This window comes from Mustela lutreola, chromosome 11 (genome assembly GCF_030435805.1).
Source record: "Mustela lutreola isolate mMusLut2 chromosome 11, mMusLut2.pri, whole genome shotgun sequence".
Taxonomy (NCBI): domain Eukaryota; kingdom Metazoa; phylum Chordata; class Mammalia; order Carnivora; family Mustelidae; genus Mustela; species Mustela lutreola.
Window position 1 is genome coordinate 52,980,925 of NC_081300.1, and position 25,051 is coordinate 53,005,975.

Sequence of the window (25,051 nt, forward strand, 5' to 3'; positions counted from 1 at the left end):
GGATGATCTAGGTCACAAGTCATAGCTAAACTGCTGGTATTACCACTGAGCGTAATAGCTGCTTATTCACTTTTTAAAAAAATGATGTAGAAATCCAATACATTGCCAGCCAGAAATATCTGTGGGCTTCTGGTTTACCACTCCAGATGAAGATATTTGAGAATTTGACTTGAAATAAATGAAGACATAATTTATTTATTATGAATTAATTAGGCTAATTTGGGAATGACTGTTATTATACCAAATACATATATATATTTTAAATGTGACTTTTAAAAATTCTTTATTCTCAAGCTTTACTTTATAAAAACCCCCATTTTTATTAGATGTATGTGTAGTACAAAATATAGAAAGGGACTAAATATAAAAAAATTCAAAATTTCTCTACCATGCATGCACAATCTGTTTTTAGAGGTATTTTATTTCTTTGAGGTATGAATGGCATAAATAAACAATTTAGTTATTCTAGACCAATATTTTGGCTTATAAAATTTTACTTTGATCTTTCTAGGAGGCTTTGATGAATAATATGCCAGGTTTTAAAAGGGAATAGGATATAATGCATTTAAATTCTATACAATTACAGCTGCTACTAAAGATCTATGAGCGAGAATATCCCCAACATCAGAAAAGCTGGCCACTTTTTGGAAAGTCTAGAATATATATGGTAATATTACTTTGAAGAAGAAACTATTCTCCTTTGAATAATGACACTATTGGGACTGCAATAGTTTGAAATTATCCTTAGAAATATTGTGTTACTTGAAAAGTGAGTATGAAACTAGAAAAATGATGTATCATTAGGAATCCATTTAGGATGGCTATTCTTTCTGTATTTTACTTAAGGCTAAATGATTATACCACCAGATTACAGAGCACAACCTGCTGTAGCATCAGGGCCCACATGTGCCTCTTTTTTGTTGATGAGTTACTCGGCTGTCACTAGGATGTGATGGTGTCTCAGGAAGGTCAGATCCGTGGCACAGGGACTCAAGCCAGGCAGCTATGTAGATTCAGTGTCCTGATGGGGGAAGTGACATGTTTCTCCTGTCTTGAACATATAAAATTTAAAAATCTAGAGTTGCCTGGGTGGCTTAGTTCGTTAAGATCTGCCTTCGGCTCAGGTCATGATCCCAGGGTCCTGGGATCGAGTCCTGCATCAGGCTCCTTGCTCAATGGGAAGTCTGCTTCTTCCTCTTACACTACCATTCCCTCTGCTTGTGCTCTCTCTCTCTCTCTCTCTGGCAAATAAATAAAATCTTCGTAAGAAATAAAATTTAAACATTTAGAATTATGAAAGCAGTGAATGGGTATAAATATTTTCCAACAATTTAAAAAAAAAATCCACTGATGTATTCAATGTAATCTATATGTATGACAGCTAGATTTATAGACTACCTTTCCAGAAGCCTATGTGACCATGAGGCCATCCGGAATATACAAAAGCTTAAATAACTTTTATTTTATTATTACTTTTATTATTTTTTTAAAAAATATTTTATTTATTTATTTGACAAAGAAACAGAGAGGAAACGCAAGCAGAGGGAGTGTGAGAGGGAGAAGCAGGCTCCCCACTGAGCAGGAGCCCAATGCAGGGCTCAATCCCAGGACCCTGAGGTCATGACCCAAGCTGAAGGCAGACACCCAACAACTGAGCCACCCTAGTGCCCCAAGAAATTTTAAATATTATATTGCTTATTGTAAAAAAAGTAAGGGGAGGCAAGTCAAAATTTCAGCAAATGAGGCACCAACTATATTCCTGGGAGTTGGGATAGTGAGTATCATTGGACATATCAGCTAGCACAGGTGGGCATGCATATTCTTGCAGGATTCTTTCAAGTAAGGAAATGTGCAGTGGGCAGATGTGGGGATCCCCCATGCCAGATTTCCCCGATTACCACCCTGCCCTGCTCTCAGGGCCTTGCTATGGTTCTTGCCTTTGCTCTTCAAGAATGCAGTTAGAGTAAAGAGCTCTATTTTGTTGGTAGGGACAAAGCAAGAACCATGGTCCTATTTCAGGGTCTCACTTTGGTAGATTAGAGATGCTTCAGTTCTCAGCCTACCATGTTTGGCTAGCCACCATCATTACCACACTCCTCTTCATCACCACAGTCACCATCCCCATCACCACACCCTCACTACCAACCTCTTCCTCATCACCACTGTCACCATCACCATCCTCATCACCACTACCTTAACCACCACCACCCTCACCACTGCTACCACCATTTGTAGCTGCACTGCTAGTAGCATTAATTTTTACCTTGGTGATCACAATGTCTTCCAGACTAGCTTCTTTCCTTCTAACCATTCATCTTCTCTCATCTTTTCTCTATTTTTTCCATACGAATTATTTCACATCAAAGTTCTGATCATATCTCTTGCCTTTTTAAAAGCTGAGGTTTCAATTAATCTTTAATCAATCCCATCCCTAACAAATGAAGTCCGGTCTCCTGGGCCTGGCATGCAAAGCTATGCATTAGCAAGTATATCCAGGGAGGAGCACCTGGGTGGCTTAGTAGGTTAAGCGTCTGCCTTCGGCTCAGGTCATGATCCCAGGGTTCTGGGATCGAGCCCAGTATCAGGCTCTCTGTTCAGATGAGGGCCTGCTTTTCCTTCTCTCTCTTCCCCCTTCCCCTGCTCCTGTTCTCTCTCTCACTCACTCTGCTCTCTCTCAAATAAATAAATAAATAAATATTTTAAAAAATGTTTATATCCAAGGCAGGGCAAGTGATTTTGTACTGTTCATCAATGAGTAACTTCTATAATCTGGTCCAGTGTTCTGCTCAGTAGGTACTAGCTGAATTAATTGTATAGTAGTTATTTTTTTTAATAGAAATTTAAATTCAGAGTTCTTACACTTCATTTAAAAAATATCCTTCTTGTGCTCCCAGAGGAAGTCAGCCCCTGTAGTATCTTTGGTTCCTCTCATGGCCCCCAAAAAGCTGCAGGATCAGGTCCTCCAAGAGTCCCAGGTCTTCTTAATCCCCGATCTTAGGTAAAACAGCCATCTCCCACACTCTGAGACCTTTGTGGGGATAGACTGAGTATTTTGGACATAGAATTAATTTGCCTTTATGGAGTCTTAATCCCTGGTCCAACATACTGGTTCTTAGAAGTGGCTTTTGTCTCATTGCCAAGATATAATATTTACCTGGGACCCAGGTGAGATAAGTAGGACGTATCTCCCTTCTTGTCCCTGGGTCTCTGTCTTGATGACCTGCTCAATACTTCTACTCTTATGATCAGACAGTGCTATGGTTTTTGCCAGTGACGTCTACCATGTCCTTCTGTCCCACAAGCATCTTTAATCACCTCATCTGTCAACTTCCCGATGGCAAGTGTGCTGGTGCTGACTGACTACTGGTGAATTTCTGGTGTCCTTTATCCTTCCCTAGTAGTTGTTGAACATGTGTAGCATGTAGATCAGGCTGACCCATCAGTGGTTTACTCCTTTCATGCCCTGTGTCCACTAACCCTTATGTAGGTAATGGCCCGTAGCCATGGTGCTCACCTGGCTGATGGTGCTCATGGCTCGCATGTAGCTCTCATTCCTAGAGCGGAACTTTGGTGACGTGAGCAGGCCAGCAGGGTCAAGGCTGTCCAAGCTTCGGTTGATGGAGACTTCACTTACAGCCCTCAGGTAACTATGACTCCGGATCTGGAGTTTGGGGGAGTGTTCATTGGAAATCCTGAAAGGGAATAAGAGAAGGGGCACATTTAGTCATAGTCTAGGATGTAAGCAGTAATAAGATGTGGGTGCACTACCATTGATGTGGCACCCTAAATACTGGGATGAAAAATATAGATGGCTTCCTATGATATTAGACTCCCCCATGGTGTCTCAGAAGGAAAAAGTTCTGGCAGGAAATCATTAAGTTCTGATGACCTTAGAGAGCAATTAAAATTCTCTTCAGCCCATGAAGTAATTTCGCCATTCACATTTTCTCAGGCGTCTGGAGGAGGGAGATAATAGCTTTGACCCCGTGCCCCAGAATCCTTCCTATGTGGTCTATAAGCATTTTCTTTTACCCACTTCCTTTCTGTGGCCATCTTTTTGTTTTCGGACTGTCTAGTAACAGCCAATGGGTATACATCTGTAACCGTGTCAGTATCTCTACCAATCCTTCTCTCTTCTACTTGTCTGTCTAATCTTTGTATCATTTAGTTGAGATTGAATTTAGTAAACACAACTTCAGTTTTAGCCATTAACAATGCATACATCTTTAAATCTTGATATGTAAAGAAAGTCTTTACACACTTTGTACTCTGTATTTTCTTTCAAGATACATTTTAAAATTATAAAAGTAGGAAAGGCTCATTGCCAAGCTACACAGGAGTGCATAAAGCAGAAAGTGGGTCTCTCTCTCCACCCCTGTTTCTGCCACAGAATTCTACACCCTTAAAAGAACTACCTGTGTAGCAGTCTGGTGTATATCTTTCCTGTCTTTCTCTCTCTCTCTCTTTCTTTCTTTCTTTTTTTTTTTTTTAAGATTTTATTTATTTATTTATTTATGTATTTGAAAGAGAGAGAGAGGGAGAGAAAGTGAGAGCATGAGCAGGGGCAGGGGACAAACAGACTCCCTGCTAAGTAGGCAGCCCAATGTGGGGCTTGATCCCAGGACCCTGGGATCATGACCTTAGCCAAAGGCGGTTGCTTAACTGACTGAGCCATGAGGTGCCCATGTTCCTGCCTTTCTATAGATATATAACCAATTTATTTTTAGTAATTTTTCAAGCTTGCTTTCACATGGGATTCAGGGTGAGTTTTCTTTCATTGGTAAATTTCTTTTATTTTTGCTGAAATGTTGCTTCCAGCAAAAGTTAAAGCTGATAAGAAAGATGTATGCCCGGTATTAATGCTATTATTTGTCATTCTGGAGATCAAAACCAATGAATTAGAAAATAAAAAGATACAGGGAATATAAATATTCTGAAGTAAGAGATAAGTTTCATGTATTCACATTATATAATTATCTAGAAGATAAAAAAACTAAGAAGTGGGGCATCTGGGTGGCTCAGTGAGTTAAGCCTCTGCCTTCAGCTCAGGTCATGATCTCAGGGTCCTGGGATCGAGTCCCGCATCAGGCTCTCTGCTCTTTGGGGAGCCTGCTTCCCTTCCTCTCTCTGCCTGCCTCTCTGCCTACTTGTGATATCTGTCTGTCAAGTAAATAAATAAAATCTTAAAAAAAAAAAAAGAACTGAGACGCTATCGGAATGCATAAGAGAGATCCACAGGATAGCTAGATACAGGGTTAAAAAATACAAAAATTAATAGCTTTTCTATATACTGCCACCACCAAATAGAAATTTTAATTTTAAAAAATCCTATTTAAAATGGTAAATGTTATAAAATAAGTACAAATCATAAGAAGAAGCAACAGGATTTTATGAAGAAAACTATAAAACTTTGTGGAAGGCAATAAACAAGGCCTAAATAGATGTAAATTTTTTTTTAAAGATTTTATATATTTATTAGAGAAGGACACAGTGAGAGAGGGAACACAAGCAGGGGAGTGGGAAAGGGAGAGGGAGAGGAAAAGCAGGCTTCCTCCTCAACAGGGAGCCCGATGCAGGGCTGGATCTCAGGACTCTGGAATCATGACCTTAGTTGAAGGCAGCTGCTTAACGGACAGCCACTCGGGCACCCCATGGGCCTAAATAGATGTAAAGGAAGATAATTTTCCTTGGTGGAAGTAATATTGTAAGAAAAAATTAAAATTTTCCTAAATTAAGCTACAAATCTAATGCCATTGTAATAAAAATTCTCGTCTTTTTTTTTTTTTTTTTTTTTGAGTGTAACAAGAGATTTTCTTTGAGGTTCTTTGAGGTACTTTGAGATACTGACACGGTTACAGATGTATACCCATTGGCTGTTACTAGAGAGTTTCTTTGAGGTTCATAGCAGTATTATTCATAAGAGCCAAAAAGTAGGGCAACCCAAATGTCTGTCAGCTGAGGAATGGGTAAAATGTGATATATCCATACGGGGGAATATTAGTTGGCTGTGAGGAAGTGTTTAGAACTGATATATGCGACGACATGGATGAATTTTGTAAACATCATGGTAAGTAGAAGAGGCCAGTTATGGATTATATGATTCTACTTATATAAAGTTCCAGAATAAAAAATTTCTAAATACAGAAGGTAGGTTAGTGGCTGCCTAGACTGGGATGTCTAGGAGGAGGAGGAAGATGGCAAGGCTGGGGGTTGATATCTAAAAGGTATGATCTTTTTCTTTGGGGTGGCGAAAAACACTCTAAAATGGATTGTGGTGGCGGTTGCACAAATCTGAATATGCTAGAGACCATTGCATCGCACATGGTCAATGTGTAAAGCAATGAGTAAATTGTTTGCTATGTACATTATAGATCCATAAAGCTGTTTTAAAAATTATATGAGGCCTCAAAATAATCAGATTTCCTAACGGAAGGCGTTCAGAGAATAGACTGTGATTGGCACAGTGAGAGAAGGAACACCAGGGAAGGAGTTGCAATATGGTGATAATTTAAAGAACTAGTGATAGGACTGAGTTAAGTAGCTGCTGAACTTCAGCAGATGGGTTTAAGAGCCCATGTGAAGATTAAACACGGAAGATGAGTAAGAGTAGGGGGTCTAAAACCAGCCAGAAAATAAAAATAAATTAAACAGGAGATAAATATCCTATCAGATCTCAAATATACTTTATAATGACAAAGAGGAAAACAGCGTGGTATAGCGAAGGAATAGACAAATCTGTGTAATAAAGTAAGGACTCCAGGGGCGCCTGGGTGGCTCAGTGGGTTAAGCCGCTGCCTTCGGCTCAGGTCATGATCTCAGGGTCCTGGGATCGAGTCCTGCATCGGGCTCTCCGCTCAGCAGGGAGCCTGCTTCCCTCTCTCTCTCTCTCTCTGCCTGCCTCTCTGTCTACTTGTAATCTCTCTCTGTCAAATAAATAAATAAAATCTTAAAAAAAAAAAGTTAAAAAAAATATAAAGTAAGGACTCCAGAAACAGAACCGAGTGTCTATCTAAACTTACTATCTTGCAAAGGTGGCAATTTAAATAAGCAGAGAAGAGATAAATTACTTAGTAATGGTGTTAGATGAGCTGTGAGTCCACATGGGGAAAAAAGAAAAGGATTCCTACTATCCATATTATTAAAAGATTAAAAATCAAGAGCCCTAGTGTGGGGCTCGATCCCAGGACCCTGGGGATCATAGCTTAGCCAAAGGCAGATGCTCAACCAACTGAGCCACCCAGGCATCCCTGAATTTTTTTTTTTTAAGTTTTCATTTTTAAGTAATTTTTACATGCATTTTTGGCCTCAAACGTACAACCCCGAGATCAAGAGTCGTGTGCTCTAAGCTAACTAGGCGCCCCGTATAATCTTAATGTCTATACCTAAAAACTTTTAAAAATTATCAGGATTTTATGGAAATAAACTATAAGACCTTATGGAAGACAATGAAGTAAGCCTAAGAAATGAAAAGAAAGTGGTGGAAAAAGATTTTTAGAAACAGAATGTTGGGGCGCCTGGGTGGCTCAGTGGGTTAAGCCTTCAACTCAGGTCGTGATCTCGGGATCCTGGGATTGAGCCCCACATCGGGCTCTCTGCTGTCAGGGAGCTTGCTTCCTCTTCTCTCTCTGCCTGCCTCTCTGCCCACTTGTGATCTCTCTGTCAAATAAATAAATGAAATCTTAAAAAAAAGAAAAAAGAAACAGGATGTTGAAATTAAAAGCCATTAAAAAAAAGATGGATAAGAATCTACTTAAGAATAGTACTACATAAAAATTTAAAACTTTTGTTCAAAAAAGGCAGTATAAGCAAAGTTAAGAATAATAGTCACTGGGTAGGAAACATATTTGCAATATCACACGAGATAATGAAGAGGGTTCACCCCTGTAACATTTAAAGTGGACTTAGCAAATTAAAGAATAATGCAAATAACTCAAAAAATGGACAGAGATTCAGTAAATTAGAGAAATGTTGATAAATATAAACACCATTTGCACATCAGATCCAGGCACACCCAGGTCCATGTCTGCAGATGGCAAAGATAATCTCCAAAATCCAAATGTCTTCTTTGCAGTATATAAGAGTGCACTCATTCTTGAGGTTTGTGTGGAATTACTTAAACACAATAGTCAAGTAAGACTCAGTAATACCAAAGCCTGGGAATTTGATGAGCAGCTACCAAAGGAACTAAATTAAAACAGATCTAGAATTTAACCATGAAAGTTAACCTCCTACATCATTATTGTAAAAGGGAAACTGTTCTCTATGGATCCTACAAGTAGCTATCAAACATTGGCTATTTGTTCTGCCAACTCAGATAAATATTTGCCATGTGTTATGTGCTATTATGATAATTCACAAGGGGTTACTTTAGAAACACTCATGGCACCAATCCCAACCAACCAAATAACCAACCAACCAACTGAAGAATTTATTTCCCCCTTAAGATTTCTTTTAAGGGGGCACCTGGATGGCTCAGTGGTTAAGTGTCTGCCTTTGGCTCAGGTCATGATCCCAGGGGCCTGGGGTTGAGCCCCACGTTGAGCTCCCTGCTCAGTGGGAAGCCTCCTTCTCTCTCTCCCACTCCCACTCTCTCAGTGTCTCTCTTTCTGTCAAACAAAATCTTTAAAAAAAAAAAAAAAAAGAAAAGAAAGATCTCTTTTAAGAAAAGAGAGACTTAGTGGGTTAAAGCCTCTGCCTTCAGCTCAGGTCATGATCTCAGGGTCCTGGGATCCAGTCCCGCATTGGGCTCTCTGCTCGGCAGGGAGCCTGCTTCCCCTCTCTGTCTCGCCCTGCCTCTCTGACTAGTTTCGATCTCTGTCAAATAAATAAATAAAATTTAAAAAAAGAAAAAAAAAAGGCTTAGCTGGAAACATTTATAAGCTAAAGTTCACTTCCCCTTAGATTTTGAGAATTAGATGACAAATGTGTTTCTTTGGCTCTTTTGTAACATGACCCCGGGCGATGATATTGCCACCATAAATGATGATACTGTGCCAAATAGTTATGGGGGCAGCAATGGGGGTGGTGACTGTTTCATAAATGGTGTATATTCAAAAGAAGAAGCGAAAGTCCAGTGCTTTGAAAAATGAGTGTCTACCGGCTGAGATGGGGAAATGAGGCATCATTGCAACAATCATTCAGCCTGGTCACTTGTTATGAAATCAGGCATAATTCCCAAATTTCTAAGTGAAAAATCACTCAGAAAGGATTGAATAGTTCTTCTTTGGTGAGTCATTTCTGATAAAACAACACATACTTTAAACATACGCTAAATATAAGGAAATGAATTCTTATCTTGTCTGCTTAGTGAAGCCCACAGCTCTCAGTATAAAATGCCCAGTATAGATACGTGCTGCTGGTGTAGAAACACTAAAGAAATGGCAGGAAATAGTGTACTGATTACTTCATTTCACCTTAAAAGAAAGGTGATTTGCCAAGGAGAAAGGGCATGTGCATATTCAGAAATATTAGTTCTCATGTTAGATGAATTATTTTTCCATGTTGGCCTATTCACATGACATGCATCTCTACTTTTCTCCCTAAATAGGCCCAGTTAATGTTTTGTGGCTTATCAGAACTGAGATTTTGGCCTGGTTGAGTTCTATTCATTGTCATGTCCTTTAAGTGCACGCAAAGAGGGGCACCTGGGTGCCTCAGTTGGTTAAGCGTCTGTGGCTCAGGTCACGATCCCAGGGCCCTGGGATCGAGTCCTGCATTGGGCTCCTTGCTCAGAGGGGAGTCTGCTTCTCTCTCTCCCTCTGCTGCTCCCCCTGCTTGTGCTCTCTCTTTCTCAAATAAACAAAAATCTTAAAAATGCACACAAAGATAGGACACCCTTACGTTGGTCATGTACACAAGCTTGGCCCAGTATCAGTAAAGTTGCCAAAGAAGAGAAAATGCAATAATACTCAGACTGCAAAGTTTTAAACCAGTGTCCTTGAAGTGAAAATGATTAACTTTGTAATAGAGTACTGAAAGTATAACTTCATCAGATGAATTAAACTCTAGGGATGTGATGGGCAGCATAGTGATCATAGCTAATCATGGGGTGCAGTGTGCTTGAAATGTGCAAAGAGAGTAGATGTTTTTAAAAAAAATTGAGGTAGAAGATTGACCTACTAGTTTCAGATATATGACATAATGATTCACTGGGAGTATTGCTAAATGATCACCCTAATAACTCGAGTTAGTATCTAGCACCACATGATTTTTTCTTGTGATGAGAAGTTCTAAGATTTACTCTCAATACTTTTTTTATAAAAGATTTTATTTATTTATTTGACAGACAGAGATCATAAGTAGGCAGAGCAGCAGACAGAGAGAGAGGAGGAAGCAGGCTCCCCACTGAGCAGAGAACCCAATGTGGGGCTCGATGCCAAGACCCTGGGATCATGACCTGAGCCGAAAGCAGAGGCTTTAACCCACTGAGCCACCCAGGCACCCCTCAACATATTTTTTTTTAAAAGATTTTATTTAGGTATTTGACAGAGAGACAGAACAAGAGGGAAGGGCAGAGGGAGAAGCAGGCTCCCCACGGAGCAGGGAGCCCAATGTGGGACTCAATTCCAGGACCCTGGGATCCTGACCTGAGCCAAAGGCAGACGCTTAACTGACTGAGCCACCCAGATGCCAACACTTTCAAATATATAGTATTGTTACCTATGGTCTCCATGCTGTACATTACATCCACAGGACTTCTTCATTTTATAAACTGGAAGCTTGTACCTTTGGACACCCTTTATTCATTTCTCCTACCCCCAGCCATTGCCTTTGGCAACCACCAACCTGTTCTCTGTATTTATAAGCTCAGTTTTTGTTTGTTTAGAGTCTCCATGTAAGGGAAATCATATGGCATTTGTCTGAGAGTATATCTTAAGTGGTCTTACGCCTCAGCTGCTGGCAACCACCATTCTACTTTATGTATCTCGGAGTTTGGCTACTGTAGGTCGATCTTATACAAGTGAAATTATATAGTATTTACCCAGCTTGTTTCACTTAGTATAAGGTCTTCACGGTTCATCCATAATGCAGCTGAATCCTTTAAGGCTGAATAAGTTTCCACTGTATGTCTAGATTACATTTTGTTGATTCCCTCATCTACTCACAGACACTTGGGTTCCTTCCACTTTTTGCTAGTGTGAATAAAGTAGCTGTAAACACGGGTATACAAATATCTGTTTGAGTTCCTGCTTCTGGTTCTTGGGGGAATAGAGGCAGAAGTTAAAAAATCTCTCTTTAACAGAAGTACTTAATCTTCCCTGTTTCATTTCTTGGCAATTAAACTCCCAACAAATTTGGGCATCAACATAATAAAAAGAAACTGTCACTTACTGCCTCCCTCTGGAAAGGTATACTATTGATCATTCAGGGTTAGTTTTAAGCACACTAAATAATAAGAGTAGTATTTCAGGGACTATTATTGCTGTAGTTGAAAAGGGAAAAAGGATACTTCTGTTATTTGGTGGAAAGTACAGTAAAAATGTGAGTATAATTTTACTGCTCTAGTATTTACAAAACAGTGATATAATTAAAACTTGATACAGTATTATTATTATTATTTTTAAAAGATTTTATTTATTTATTTGACAGACAGAGATCACAAGTAGGCAGAGCAGCAGGCAGAGAGAGAGGGGGAAGCAGGCTTCCCGCTGAGCAGAGAGCCCGATGTGGGTCTCGATCCCAGGACCCTGAGATCATGACCTGAGCCGAAGGCTTAACCCACTGAGCCACCCAGGCGCCCCTTGATACAGTATTATGAGAACAAACTGCATTGAAATAATTAAGACATCCAAAAAAGTAATTCCATAAGCACTTAGAGATTGCAGAAAGGCTGTTGCCAATAGTGTCCGTTTATGAACCAGTAAGGAAAGACATAATGTCATCACTAAGAAAGCTGTGATGATAGTTTAACTGCACTTGTTAGTGGAAAGCCCATGGTGGTGATGCTTAGGAGGGGAGGTGGGGGATAGTGACCTAAATGCTGCTTTGAGCTGACCTACAGTGTTTCCTTCAATTTAAAAAGTGTCAGGGCAGAGCAGATCTACTTCCATAGATGTAAGTTGACATTGACAAATTGGAGCAGTTAAAACCCGTGTAAAAGAGTTTTGATAGATTTTTCACAAAGGGTTTCATAGTCTGACTTCACTTTGGGAAGAGCAAAAAGCAACCAAAGACAGACTGTTAAATAATTCTTATAATGTTGGTTTTCTTCTAATCTCCTTTGTCAAATGCTCTGTGTCTACACTCACTACCGGCATGCCAAAAGGTCACAAAGAAGACATCTCTTCCATGTAATAGTCCTCAGTTGTTTTGAATACAGTTTTCCATCCCCACTAAGCCTTCTCTTCTCTAGCTGACATGCCCCCTTTATCTTGTCCTCTTATGTCAAGACTTCAGGCTGTCCATTACCTTGATGACTTATCTCTAAAGGTGGTCCGATTTGTTAGTTTCTCTTTGACAGCAAAACACCCAGAACCAAACTCAAACTTCCAAATGTGGGCTGACAAGTGCAGAATACAGAATGGCTATAATCATTTATTTTATAGAAAATCCTTCTATGATATCGCCTGCGAGAGCTCTGGATTGTTTGGCCTCTAAGCACACTCCTAATTTCTGGTAAGCTCCCTTTGGACAATGTTTAGATCTTCATGTCAATTGATGTTAAGTCATTCCAATTTTTGACACTTTAGTTTGTATTAAAATGAAATCAAAGGGAGTGGCTGGGTGGCTCAGGTCATGATCCTAGGGGCCTAGGATGGAGCCCTGCAACAGGCTCCCTGCTCAGTGGGAAGGTGCTTCTTCCCTTCCTACTGCCCCTGCTTGTGTTCTCTCTCTCTCTCAAGTAAATAAATGAACTCTTTTAAAAAATAAGTTGACGGGGCACCTGGGTGGCTCGGTGAGTTAAAGCGTCTGCTCAGGTCCTGGGATTGAGCCCTCCATTGGGCTCTCTGCTCCGCGGGGAGCCTACTTCTTCCTTTTTCTCTGCCTGCCTACTTGTGATCTCTGTCTGTCAAAGAAATAAATAAAATCTTAAAAAAAAAATAAATTGAAATCAAAGATTAATCCTGTTCTTGCCAGTTAGGTGTCACCAGCATATGAGATAACAGAAGCAAACCTAGCAATACCCCAAATCAGTGAGTATTACAAGGTCCTATGCATGTAAGGGCTTTACCTACAATATCTTACCTATTACAGCAATATTCTATATTATTATAGTAATAGTGAAGCCTTATCACCTCTATTTTACAAATAAGGAAGCAGAGGCTGACAAGTTTGTAAACTCCGAAACAAAGGCTAGATCTGTAAAACTTCTATAGTCTTAATCTTCTCGTACCTTCCCCATAATGATGCCACCTATTTGCTTACCCAGTTACTTGTCAAGTTATTGCCTGGGATTGGGTGAATCAGTGATCTTCCAAGATGACTCAATTCATCAATAATATAGTTTTTGCTCTAAGGTTATTTCACACATTTCCCTACCACTCAGCCCACATTTCTCTGATGTTTGTGTATTTTTATTTCTTTTCTGACTTTTATTCTTTCATGCAAGCCTATAGTGATCTACTGTTTCAAGTACTATTCTAAATGCAATTACATTCCTCTGATGTGTCTGTCTCAAGCATTTCAAAGAGGGAGCTATAAGTAGTCTTATATATGCCTTGTTAGTAAATATTGGTAGTTCTTATTTTCTAAATCATCACAAACCATCTGTTTAAAAATTCTTTCTGGAATGTTTCCAAGGACTCACATTAGATTAACTATTTGTAACTTTTGGAATCTTCTTTTTTGAAAATAGAGATAGTATTTTTTTTCCTGGTACTTTTCCCATGGTCCCTAAAATATTACCAGTTGTGGTTCTACAATTAGATCTGAGTTTCTTCAGATCGAAACTAAGTTTTTCCTGGCTTTCCAGGTTTTCTTATGTGTGGCAGTTACCTGGTTTTGGTCTACATAAAAATATGGCCAACGACGTAAGCCCAACCCAGAACCAAAATGTTGACAATCTTGTGTTAGTCTCAGGTGTTTCACATAAGTGATTCAGCAGTTATATACATTACACAGTGCTGACCACAGTAAGTATGGTTACCATTTGCTACCGTACAGTGTTATTACAATATTAATGACTATATTTCCTATGCTTTACTTCTCATCCCCATGGCTTATTTATTTCATAACTGGAGATTTGTTCCTCTTAATCCACTTCACTTCTATTTTGCCCACCCCCTTACCCCATCTCTGCCCCTCTGCCACCACCAGTTCGTTCTCTGTATTTATGAGTCTAAGACAGAACACTTATTTTATTTTTTCTTTTCAAATTTTTATTTAAATTCGAATTAGTTAACATATGGTGCAATTTTGGTTTCAGGAGTAGAATTCAGTGATTTTTCACTTATATACACTACCCAGTACTCATCATGACAAGTGCCTTCTTAATCCCTATCCCACCTCTAGCCTCCCCCTCCCCCCGCCCATCTTCCTCTATCAACCCTCAGTTTGTTCTCTGTGATTGAGTCTCCGGTTTGTTTCCCTTTCTCTTTTTAGTTCCCGCCCTCACCCCAATACTTTCCTCTTTTTGTTTCTTAAATTCCACATATGAGTGAAATTATATGGTATTTATCTTTCTTTATTTCTATATTTAATTCAAACCACTAAAATGATACCATTAAATTGTGATAAACTGGGGATGCCTGGGTGGCTCAGTTGGTTGGACGACTGCCTTCGGCTCAGGTCATGATCCTGGAGTCCCGGGATCGAGTCCCGCATCGGACTCCCAGCTCCATGGGGAGTCTGCTTCTCTGTCTGACCTTCTCCTCATTCATGCTCTCTCTCACTGTCTCTCTCTCAAGTAAATAAATAAAATCTTAAAAAAAAAATTGTGATAAACTGTAATTCCTAAGTCTACCATTAAAAAAGCTATATCAAAAAGACATATTCAAAAACACTACAGATAAATCCAAATAGAATTCCAAAAAATATTCAAGTTTCCCATAAGAAAGCAGGAAGAAAACCCAGAGAAACAAAAAACAGAACAAATAGAAAACAAAAAAATCTAATGGGAGACTTAAATCCTAAGATGATAGTCATTAAATATATAGTCTCAATGCATTACTTAAAAGACAGAGATTTGCAGACTGGATTTAAAAACATGACCCAGCTATTAATTGTCTCCCAGAAACTCACTTCAAGTATAATGATGTAAATAAATTGAAAATAAAAGGATAGAAAAAATTGTATTGTATTGTGTAAATAGACAATGGAAAACAGAAGTGGCTCTATTAACATCAGATAAAGAAATTTTATTACTAAAGGTTATTGGTAAAGAAAAATACCCAGAAGAGGACATTACATAATAACTAAAGAATTAATCCATTAAGAACACAAAGCAATCTTAAATATCTCAAAACAAATGAAGCAAAAACTGATAGAATGGGAAGAGATAGAAAATCCATAATTACAGTTGGAGATTCAACAACCACTTCTCCACAATTGTTAGAGCAACAAGACAGAAAATAAAGGAGGATCTAGAAGAGCTCCAAACTGTATCAACCAGTAGAATCAAAGAGCATTTAAAGAGTTTAAACTTAAAGAGTATTCTCAAACTTAAAAAGCATTCTACCCAAGAACAGCAGAATACACATTCTTTCCAAGTACCCATAGAAAATATGTAAAGAAAGACCATATTCTGGGCCATAAAGTGAAGCCTCAACCAATTTAAAAGAATTGAAATAATACACAATGTGTACAGCTAAGATTATATTTAATAGCAAAAGACTGAATTTTTTCCTCTAAGATTATGAACAAGGGAAGGATGTTCAATCTCACACTTATTTAGCATAGTGCTGGAAGTTCTAGTCAGTGTAGTAAGGAAATTAAAAGCATACAAATTGGAAAGGAAGAAATAAAACTGTTCTTATTTGCAGTTGACATAATTGCCAACATAGAGAATCCCAAGGAATCTAAAAATAAATAAATAATAAAATAAAAAGAATCCTGAACTAAGAAGTAAATTCAGCCAAGTAATGGAAAATAAGATCAACATATAAAAATAATTGTATTTTAAAATACTAGAATGAACACATGGACACCAAAATTAGAAATATAATACCATTTACAACTGTTTAAAAAAAATTCAATGCTTAGGTGTAAGTCTAACCAAGCATCAAGACTTGTGTACTAAAAACTACGCAATGCCAATGAAAGAAGATTAAAAAAAATCAAAGAAGGGGCGCCTGGGTGGCTCAGTGGGTTAAAGCCTCTGCCTTCAGCTCAGGTCATGATCCCAGGATGCTGGGATCGAGCCCCACATCAGGCTTTCTGCTTAGTGGAGAGGTGTTTACCTATCTCTCTGCCTGCCTCTCTATGTACTTGAGATCTCTGTCAAATAAATAAATAAAATTTTAAAAACAAAAAAAGAAACTTTAAAAAAATCAAAGAAGATTAGATCAGCGGAGATGCTCATAGTAAAAATGTACATTCTCTCCAAATTGACATGTAGGTTTAATGCATTTCCTATAAAAATTCCATGTTTTTAGATATAGACAAGATTATTTAAAAATGTACAGGGAAAGTTAGAGGAACTAGAATAGCTAAAATGGTATTTTTAAAGATTTTATTTATAGAGAGAAAGTGTTCGCACACGTGGGGTGAAGTAGGGGTGAGAGAGAGGCAGGGAGAGGGACAAGCCCGACATGGGGCTCAATTCCACAACCCTGAGATCATGACCTGAGCTGAAGTGAAGAGTTAGACGCTTAACTGACTGAGGTAGTTTATAATAGCTAGACTCTTCTTCTGAATATTGCCCCATGCCTAAACAGGTGCCCCTAAAATAATTTTGAGGAATAAGGTAGGATTCACTCTTTTCAGTATCTATCTATCTACTTATTTATATATTTTCATGTTACTCAATTGAAAGACTTTCTGTATAGCTTCAGTAATCAAGACTGTTTGGTACTGGGTGGGGGATAGACATGTAGATCAATGGCACAAAGTGGGGAATCTAGAAATAAACCCACACATATATGCCCAAGTGATTATCGCAATTGCAAGAGCAATTTAATGGAGGAAAGATAGCCTTTTCCAAATGGAGCTGGAGTAACTGGACCTTTATAGGTGAACCCCAAACAAAAAAAAAATGTTAGACTAAGTCTCATGCCTTATTAAAAAATAAGTCAAAATGGATCATAGTCTTAAATAAAAAATATGGAAAAAACAGAGAAAATCTTTGGGATTCTAAGCTGTTCTTAGATTTGACATTAACAAAATAATGCATAAGGAGAAAACTTTATAAATTGGATGTTATCAAAATTAAAAGCGTTGGCTCTTTGACTCTATGAAGAAGATGAAAAGATAAGTTAGGTACGAGAAGATTTTAAATATCACATATCTGATGAAGGACTCATAGCTGCTATAAACAGAGTACTCTTGAAATCCAACAGAAAAAAAGTCTAATTAGAAAACAGGCAAAAGGCCTGAAAAGACATTTTACAAATAAGCACACGAAAGGACAATGAACATCATTAACCATTAGGGAACACAAATAAAATCCACAACGAGCTAGTTCTACATACCTCTCAGAATGGCTAAATTAAAAATATAGCGACAGCAAATGTTGATGGGATTTAGAGAACCAGAATCCCTCATACATTGCTGGTAAGAATGTAAAACGGTGCAGCCACTCTAAAAAGTGTGGCTGTTTCTTACAAAATGAAACCACAACTACCTATGACCCAGGAACTGTATTCCTGGGAATTTATCTTTGAGAAACTAAGCCTGTGTTCATCCAGAAAGCCTATATAGGAATGTTACAGCAGCTTTGTTCATCATAGTCTCTAGCTGGAAACCATCCAGTTGTGTGTCAATGGGTAAAAGATTAAACTGTGGTGCATCTATGCCATGGAACTCTACTCAGTCTGCGAGGATCTCTGGAGAATTACGCTAAGTGAAAATAAGTAATTTTCAAAAGGTTACATGCTATATGATTCTTATAGAATGTTCTTGGAATAATAAATTCATAGTGATGGAGAAGAGATTAGTGGTTGCTGGGGGTAAAGAAAGAAGTGGGGGTGGGAGGGAAGTAAGGTAGCTATAAAAAGGCAACATGAGGCTATTTGTGGTGATGGAAAGCTTTTGTATCTTGGCTGTATCAGTATCTTGCTTGTGACATTATACTATAGTTTTGTAAGATATTACCAATGTGGGGGAGACTGGGTAAAAGATACATGAGATCTCTCTGTATTATTTTTACAATTACATGTGAATCTACAATTATATCAAAATGAAACTTTAATAAATAATTCCATCCCAGACAGTGAATGAATTAGAAAAAAACTGGGTTAAAAAAAAAAACCAAAAACCTAATCAATATGGTCCCTCACCTAGTCTGAAGTTAGATGTTTGGAACTGAGTTTATACCTAAGAGTAAGCAGAGCCAGTTTAACCTCCAAATTTTAGAACTTCTGCCACAATAAACCAGCAACTGTTTGTGGCACTGAGGGGGGAAAAAAAAAAGCACACTTTAAGAATGCACTCATGGCTCAAGAACATGGGTAGCTATCACTGTGTTTGAAGCTCTGGTATATTCCATTTCCCTGCCCTACGGGGTCAGCGCTGTCGTCACTGGAGAGGAAGGAAGGCAGGCAAGAGCCAAGGGAGGTGGTGGGACTCATGTTATTCTCTGAATGCAACATTTTTAGAAAAAGATTTTATTCATTTATTTGACACAGAGAGAGAGAGCGAGAGAGCGAGTGCAGAAGCAGGGGAAGAGGGAGAGTGAGAGGGAGAAGCAGGTACCCCGATGAGCAGGAAGCCAGATCCGGACTTAATCCCAGGACACCCAAGCTGAAGGCAGACACTTAACTGACTGAGCCACTGAGGAACCCCTGAATGCAGCATTCTGGTTGTTTTCTGCTGCTCTGGGAGGCTCAGGTAGTTTGTAATGGCTAGACTCTTCTGAATATTGCCCCATGCCTTTCCAGCCCATCACTGGCTACTACAATTTTATACAGCCAGCCACCCTGATGCTTTAGTTACGGCATAAAAAGCCTGGAGGTGACCATAGGAAAAGGCATTTAAAACACAGCATTGGGGGCGCCTGGGTGGCTTAGTGGGTTAAAGCCTCTGCCTTCGGCTCAGGTCATGATCCCAGGACCCTGGGATCTAGCCCTGCATCAGGCTCTCTGCTCAGCAGGAAGCCTGCTTCCTCCATTCTCTCTCTCTGCCTGTATCTCTGCCTACTTGTGATCTCTGTCAAATAAATAAATAAAATCTTAAAAAAAAAAAAAAAACCACAACATTGATGTGCCATGCAACACACATGAATGTACATTCATTAGTTATGTGTTACGTCAGCCTTGGATGTAGAAATGCACCACTTCTGAAACTTAGATCTAGAGAAAGTAACTACTCATTCATCCAAGCAAAAAGGAGAAAAGGTTTTCCAGGAAATGGGAAGAATCATTAACTTCACAGAATTCTGAGCAGAAAGTACAATCGTCCAGGATATAAGGCAGACACATATTTTAAAGCACTTGTGAGCAAAGTGGAAACATGCCCTACCAATCCATTATTGCCAGCAGCAAATAGTATTCAAATGACCACAGGTGCTCTGATTAAACCAATTAGGTACAAAGTAATAATTAGGACTGTTGGCAGTCAGTAGCTTTTCCGGATACATGCTTAGATGTTGAAAAGATGACTTCTACCACTTTTTTTTTTTTTTAACCTTTGCACTGTGGTAAATCGTAGTAATTTCTTATGCTTTGAAGGAAAGGGAATGGAAAGATAATATTCTCCCTATTGGGGATGGTTTAACTTTTCCATAGAGAAGCACTGAACATTCAGTTATTAACACATAAAAAGGGATGAAAGCTTTTCTGGTCAGAATGTATTATGGTAGCAATATAATAGAATATACATATTCTGCTGTGAAAAATCCCAAGATTCTGATAAGCAACGTCTATGAAACAGGAAGGAGGGGGCTAGGGGATTAGACAAAACAAACAAAGCTCCTCTTTCAGAGGCTGCTGCCTGGACAGCTCAGACTTGCCTCATTTCCTTCCCTCTTCTAACCCTGAGTGCCCTTCCTCTTCTTTGGGTCCTTATTAATTGGCCTTTGTCTTTCTTCTAATGAAAAAGGCACTTATGCTCTGTCCTAATCTTTCCTGTGCCCAATAGTCTAAATGAAGGAAAGCAAGTCTGTTTCCAGGGAGATGAGCCCTGACAACGAGAAGAGTCAGTCCCGGGGAGCGCCTGCAGGGGGCGGTCGACACTGAAGAATGAACAGAGGCTCGGGCTGTCCAGGACAGTGCATCTCCTGTAGCACAGGCAGATGCAAGTCTGGAGGAAAGGTACCTTCAAGGACAAGATAATTCGCGCAGATTAAGTTGTTAAATGTTTGCCATTGGTGACGATTCTTAATCGAAGAATCAAAGGGTGTCAGAGGTCTGCGTGGATGTGGTCCTCTTTCTAAGGCTCTCCTTTTACAGATGAGGAATGGGGGTTCCCAAGAGCTCGTGGGCTGGTTAGTTAGGCGAAGCTAACTGGAATTGACCTCTATTAATAGCCTGTTCCCCCTCCACGCCTGCAGGTACCCCCCGCCCTCCCGCCCCCTGCCTTGGGCTTTTATTTAGAGGATAAATATCTAATGCTAAAAGAACATTCCTCCCTTCTGATTACCATTTTTAGGATTTAAGCTGAAAGTAGTGAAGCTCCTTAGGGAAAACAAGAACAAATTTGAAATAAGAATTGTGAATATATTGCAAGATCTGATTATTTTAGAATAGCCATAGGCTCTAATAGTAAAGACAGTTAATAAACTATGCCCCCACCCCGGGAGCCTGGGTGGCTCAGTGGGTTAAGGCTCTGCCTTGGGCTGGGGTCATGATCTCAGGGTTCTGGGATTGAGTCACGCTTCGGGCTCTCTGCTCGGCAAGGAGCTTACTTCCTCCTCTCTCTCTCTGCTTGCCTCTCTGCCTACTTGTGATCTCTGTCTGTCAAATAAATAAAATCTTCAAAAAAAAAAATTAAATAAATAAAAATAAACTACCCTCCCACCCCTGCCACCACCCAAGAAGTATCTTCCTATTGTCTTTAAGTATATTTAGAAACAAGGAGGGTTTTTAAAAATTTGTTTTGTTTTGTTTTTTGTTTGTTTGTTTCTGGTGAGCTACACATTCATATGAGCATTTTGGGAATTTTATTTTAATTTTCACCCCCCTCCTCTATTTCTGGACCCCACCCAGAACAATTAATTTAGGCTTTCAGGGTTTATCTAAAAGCAAGCTACTCAAAAATTTGGTCGTAGGACCAGCAAGGGCATCACTTGGGAGCTTGTTAGAAATGTGGACTCACCATCCCATTTGGGCGTACTGAGTATTTGCCTTTTAACTGGATTTCCAGGTGATTCTTACCTGCCTTAAGGTCTGAAAAGAATAACTGGGAGCCTCTCTAACTCCAGTATCAAGTGGCAGAGGACTTCCGCTACTCATTCCCTGTGTTGAAGTAGGCTTCTAGTTCCTACTTGGGTGTTCCTCCCCAAAATGAATTTAAACATCGCCCATTTAAAGAAAGCATTATTCTGCTTTAAAATCAGGCTGAAAGCAAAATTCCTGGATTAAACGAGTTCTTAATGAATTCCATAGAACTTTTTTTTATGTGAAAGAGCACGATGATACATATACAAGGAAGGTTTGAAAGTTTGAATATAAAGCTCATGGGAGCTGGAAACACACACAGACACCCCAGTTTCTCAGTGGGCTTCATTCCCAGTGCTCTCTTACTCATTGGTAAGAAGTTAGGAGCTTGTGAAATTGTGATTTGTAATAAATATATATTTGCTCATGATCCCCATTTCTGGCAGAGCTTTTAAAACCCTTGGAATTTCCTAACTGGGGAGAGCAATAGAGGTGTCATTTCCTATTTTCATAAGATGACTTTTGGACCCCACCCCTGGTTGGGGGCTAGTTGCCAGGGCAACCAATCTTAGTTAGATTAGAGGGTTGGAACTTTTCAGTCTCACCAGGTCTGACATCCAGGGAGGAGGGAGAGGCTGGAGGGTGAATCATAACTAATGGCCAGTAATTTAATCAATCATGTCTATGTATTGAAGCCTCTGTGAAAACCCCAGGGACTAGGTTTGGAGAACCTCTGTGTCAGTAAACATCTGGAGGTGTGGGGACAGTGGTGTACTCAGAAAAGGAGTGTAAGCTCTGCCCCTTCTCACATACTTTGCTCTGTGCATCTCCTCCATCTGGTTCTTCCTGAGTTATACCCTTTTATCACAAACCAGTAATCTAGTTAAGTACTGTAAACTGTTTCTGAGTTCTATGAGTCTCTCCAGCAAATTAATCGAACCCAGGAAAGGAAGCAGTCATTGGAACCTCTAACCTATAGGCAGATCATCAGAAGCACAGTTGAAAACCTGGACTTATGACCGGGGTCTGAAGTGGGTGCGAGGGTAGGTTGAGGGAGTCTTGCAGGACTGATCCCTCCCCCTGTGGGATCTGATGCTATGACTGAGTAGATAGTGTCAGAATTGAGTTGAATGGTAGGACACTGTGGTCACGTTCAAAGAATTGCTCATTGGTGTGGAGAAGCCTCCCCGTCACACATGGGAATTGGGGCCAGGAATCCAAGAGAGCATCCCAAAAAGCACGTGAACTCTGTCAGTTCCCAGAATATAAGAATGCTTGGTAATAAGCCTGTATTCTCGGAGACCTTATCTTTTCATTGTTTTGTTTCCTTCCTTCATCTAATATAAAACTGTGTTTCCATGTAAGAGGCACCCAGTTATCCTCAACAATAGTAATAGTAGATAAATATTTACTGAGTACCCACTCTGTACAAACTATTGTCTTAGATCAAAATCTTTTCCTAATTAACTAAAATAGTTAATATTGCATTGCTATTGGGGCAAGGGGGTAGGTAGAAGAACATCTTTGATTAAGTTGTTCTGATGACCCTATTCCATACATAAAATCATATATCCCTTTACTTCACATATTTCTAGAGAATTACCAGTTCTGTGGACAAATGACTTCCTAAGTAATAGAGCTGTTAAGTTGAAGGATTTCTTTTCTTTTTTTTTTTTTAAAGATTTTATTTATTTATTTGACAGAGAGAGATCACAAGCAGAGAGGCAGGCAGAGAGAGAGAGAAGGAAGCAGGCTCCGGGCTGAGTAGAGAGCCTGATGCGGGGCTCGATCCCAGCACTCTGGGATCATGACCTGAGCCGAAGGCAGTGGCTTAACCCACTGAGCCACCCAGGCGCCCCAAGTTGAAGGATTTCTTACTCATGTTTGTGTGTTTATTCTGTGCTAAGAAAATTTATAAAGTAAATGTTGGCATGCTTAAAAGAGTAAATTTTAGCAGTGTTTTGACCCATCCTTTATTCAAGTTAGAGCAAGCTAGCCCTGGAAACCTCAGAGATTATCTGTCCAGAAGTTTCCAAATAGTAGATTGAGATCTTCCAGAACTAATTCAAATCCTTGCTTGCCAGTCTCCTGGAAGGCTGCCTCTGCCAGACCCCTCATTTGGGAGACCTTGTTCTGGTGGGGTAGGGGAGCCCACACAGCCACTTACCACCAGCCCATACACCACAGCAGTACCCAGGTGTGGCACACTAAGTGCCCCCATTTTCAGGGTCATTGCAGGTAATGATGGAAAGAAGGTCGCCTGTGTCTTGTTCTGAAGTTTAGAGAACCTGGTGTACAACTATGCATAAGTAACATTTTGAATGCTCGTATTCAACACAGGAATGTTATGGTACCAGGAAAACATATCTGTAATGGTAATGGCATTTAGCTATTAATTAAGATCTTTTGTGATGATTGTTTTAATGTTGTGTCAGAAATATTTTTATGATGAAGGTCGATGAAGAAATGAATGTGAATTAGAAGTGTGTATGTGAAGAATGAGGTTCAGCCAAAGGTGAGTTTTGGGCAGAGAAGCTTATTCACAGACATTTCTCCATGTAAACACTTGCGATGAGTGGCTTTGTAGATCTTCTCATATAACATGGCGGTATCTGGGTAGGTATTCTGGACCCGAGCCATGTGATAAAACTGTGAGACTTCCCACTCAGGTCAACTGCGAATTGACGTGATCAGGACTACAGTTTCTCCATGAAGTTATGAACATGCCATATGAAGGATTGGGCGTCTACCATATGCCATAAATGAGGACAGTGGATTGCTATTTCCAACTGCTAAATCAAAAAGCTGAAAAAATACGGACTTTCTCAACAAGCAAAAGTGCAACATCTTTGGATTGCATATAAAAATCCATGAAAATAGATTTATCTAGAAGAGTTTTATAAAAAGAAGCTGCTGTCCTTGCTCTATGAATTTGTTAAGATTAATGCAACTCTAAGTTTCTTCACAAATGTATATATAGTAATTACAAATGCTGGAAAGAAGGGGGAGAAAAGGAGGGAGGGCCATGGAAAGGCGGAGAGAGACAGAGACCTCTTGTGGAAGCATTTTATGATTCATCTCTTAGGATAAAAACTACCTGTCCATTTAGTTTGTCCATTTGTCCTAAAGTTTTGAGTTAGAATTGTGAAGACATTAGTTGCTTTTTAACACAGACTTAAAATTCTCAAAACATCCAGTTTCTACTAAATCCTTCTATCAGGAACAGGTATTTTCCTGTCAGATGATACAGACAATGAGAAGACCTTATTAAGCCCATGAAGTCACCTTGAAAGGCAAAGAATCTATTCCAAGTAGAGAATGGTTTTATGCAGGCTGGCTTCAAATGCTTTAGCTTTTGAAAAGGCAGTAGAGGACAATTTCCTGCCTGTCAGGGCCTGAGTTCCAAAAGAAGTTGCTGTATCAAGCTTCTAATCTAGCTTTTGGTACCTCCCTGTAGATGTTAAGGCTCCCACCTCAGATGCCAGATGATAGTTCTTCCCCTGTGCCTTGCTCTCTTGTTTCTAAGTGGCAGGGGGAGTGGGAGAGTGAGCAGGGAGCCCAATGTGGGGCTCAGTCCATGGACCCTGGGATCATGACCTAAGTAGAAGGCAGACACTTAACTGACTGAACCACCCAGGTGC

General features: G+C 39.5%; 1 protein-coding gene and 1 long non-coding RNA gene across 18 annotated transcripts in view; one reads left to right on the forward strand and one right to left on the reverse strand.

The window, feature by feature from the left end:
• Nucleotides 1-25,051, reverse strand: part of DLGAP1 (DLG associated protein 1) — an 889,418-nt gene that overhangs the window by 188,302 nt on the left and 676,065 nt on the right. For all 17 annotated transcript variants that reach the window (XM_059140358.1, XM_059140356.1, XM_059140355.1 and 14 more), the window contains one exon: nucleotides 3,515-3,692. In XM_059140358.1, the coding sequence (XP_058996341.1) occupies nucleotides 3,515-3,692 (178 nt within the window). The remainder of the gene's footprint in view (nucleotides 1-3,514; nucleotides 3,693-25,051) is intronic.
• The window catches only part of LOC131811672 (uncharacterized), a 365,766-nt gene that overhangs the window by 65,913 nt on the left and 274,802 nt on the right, over nucleotides 1-25,051 (forward strand). The gene's annotated exons all lie outside the window — the stretch shown is intronic.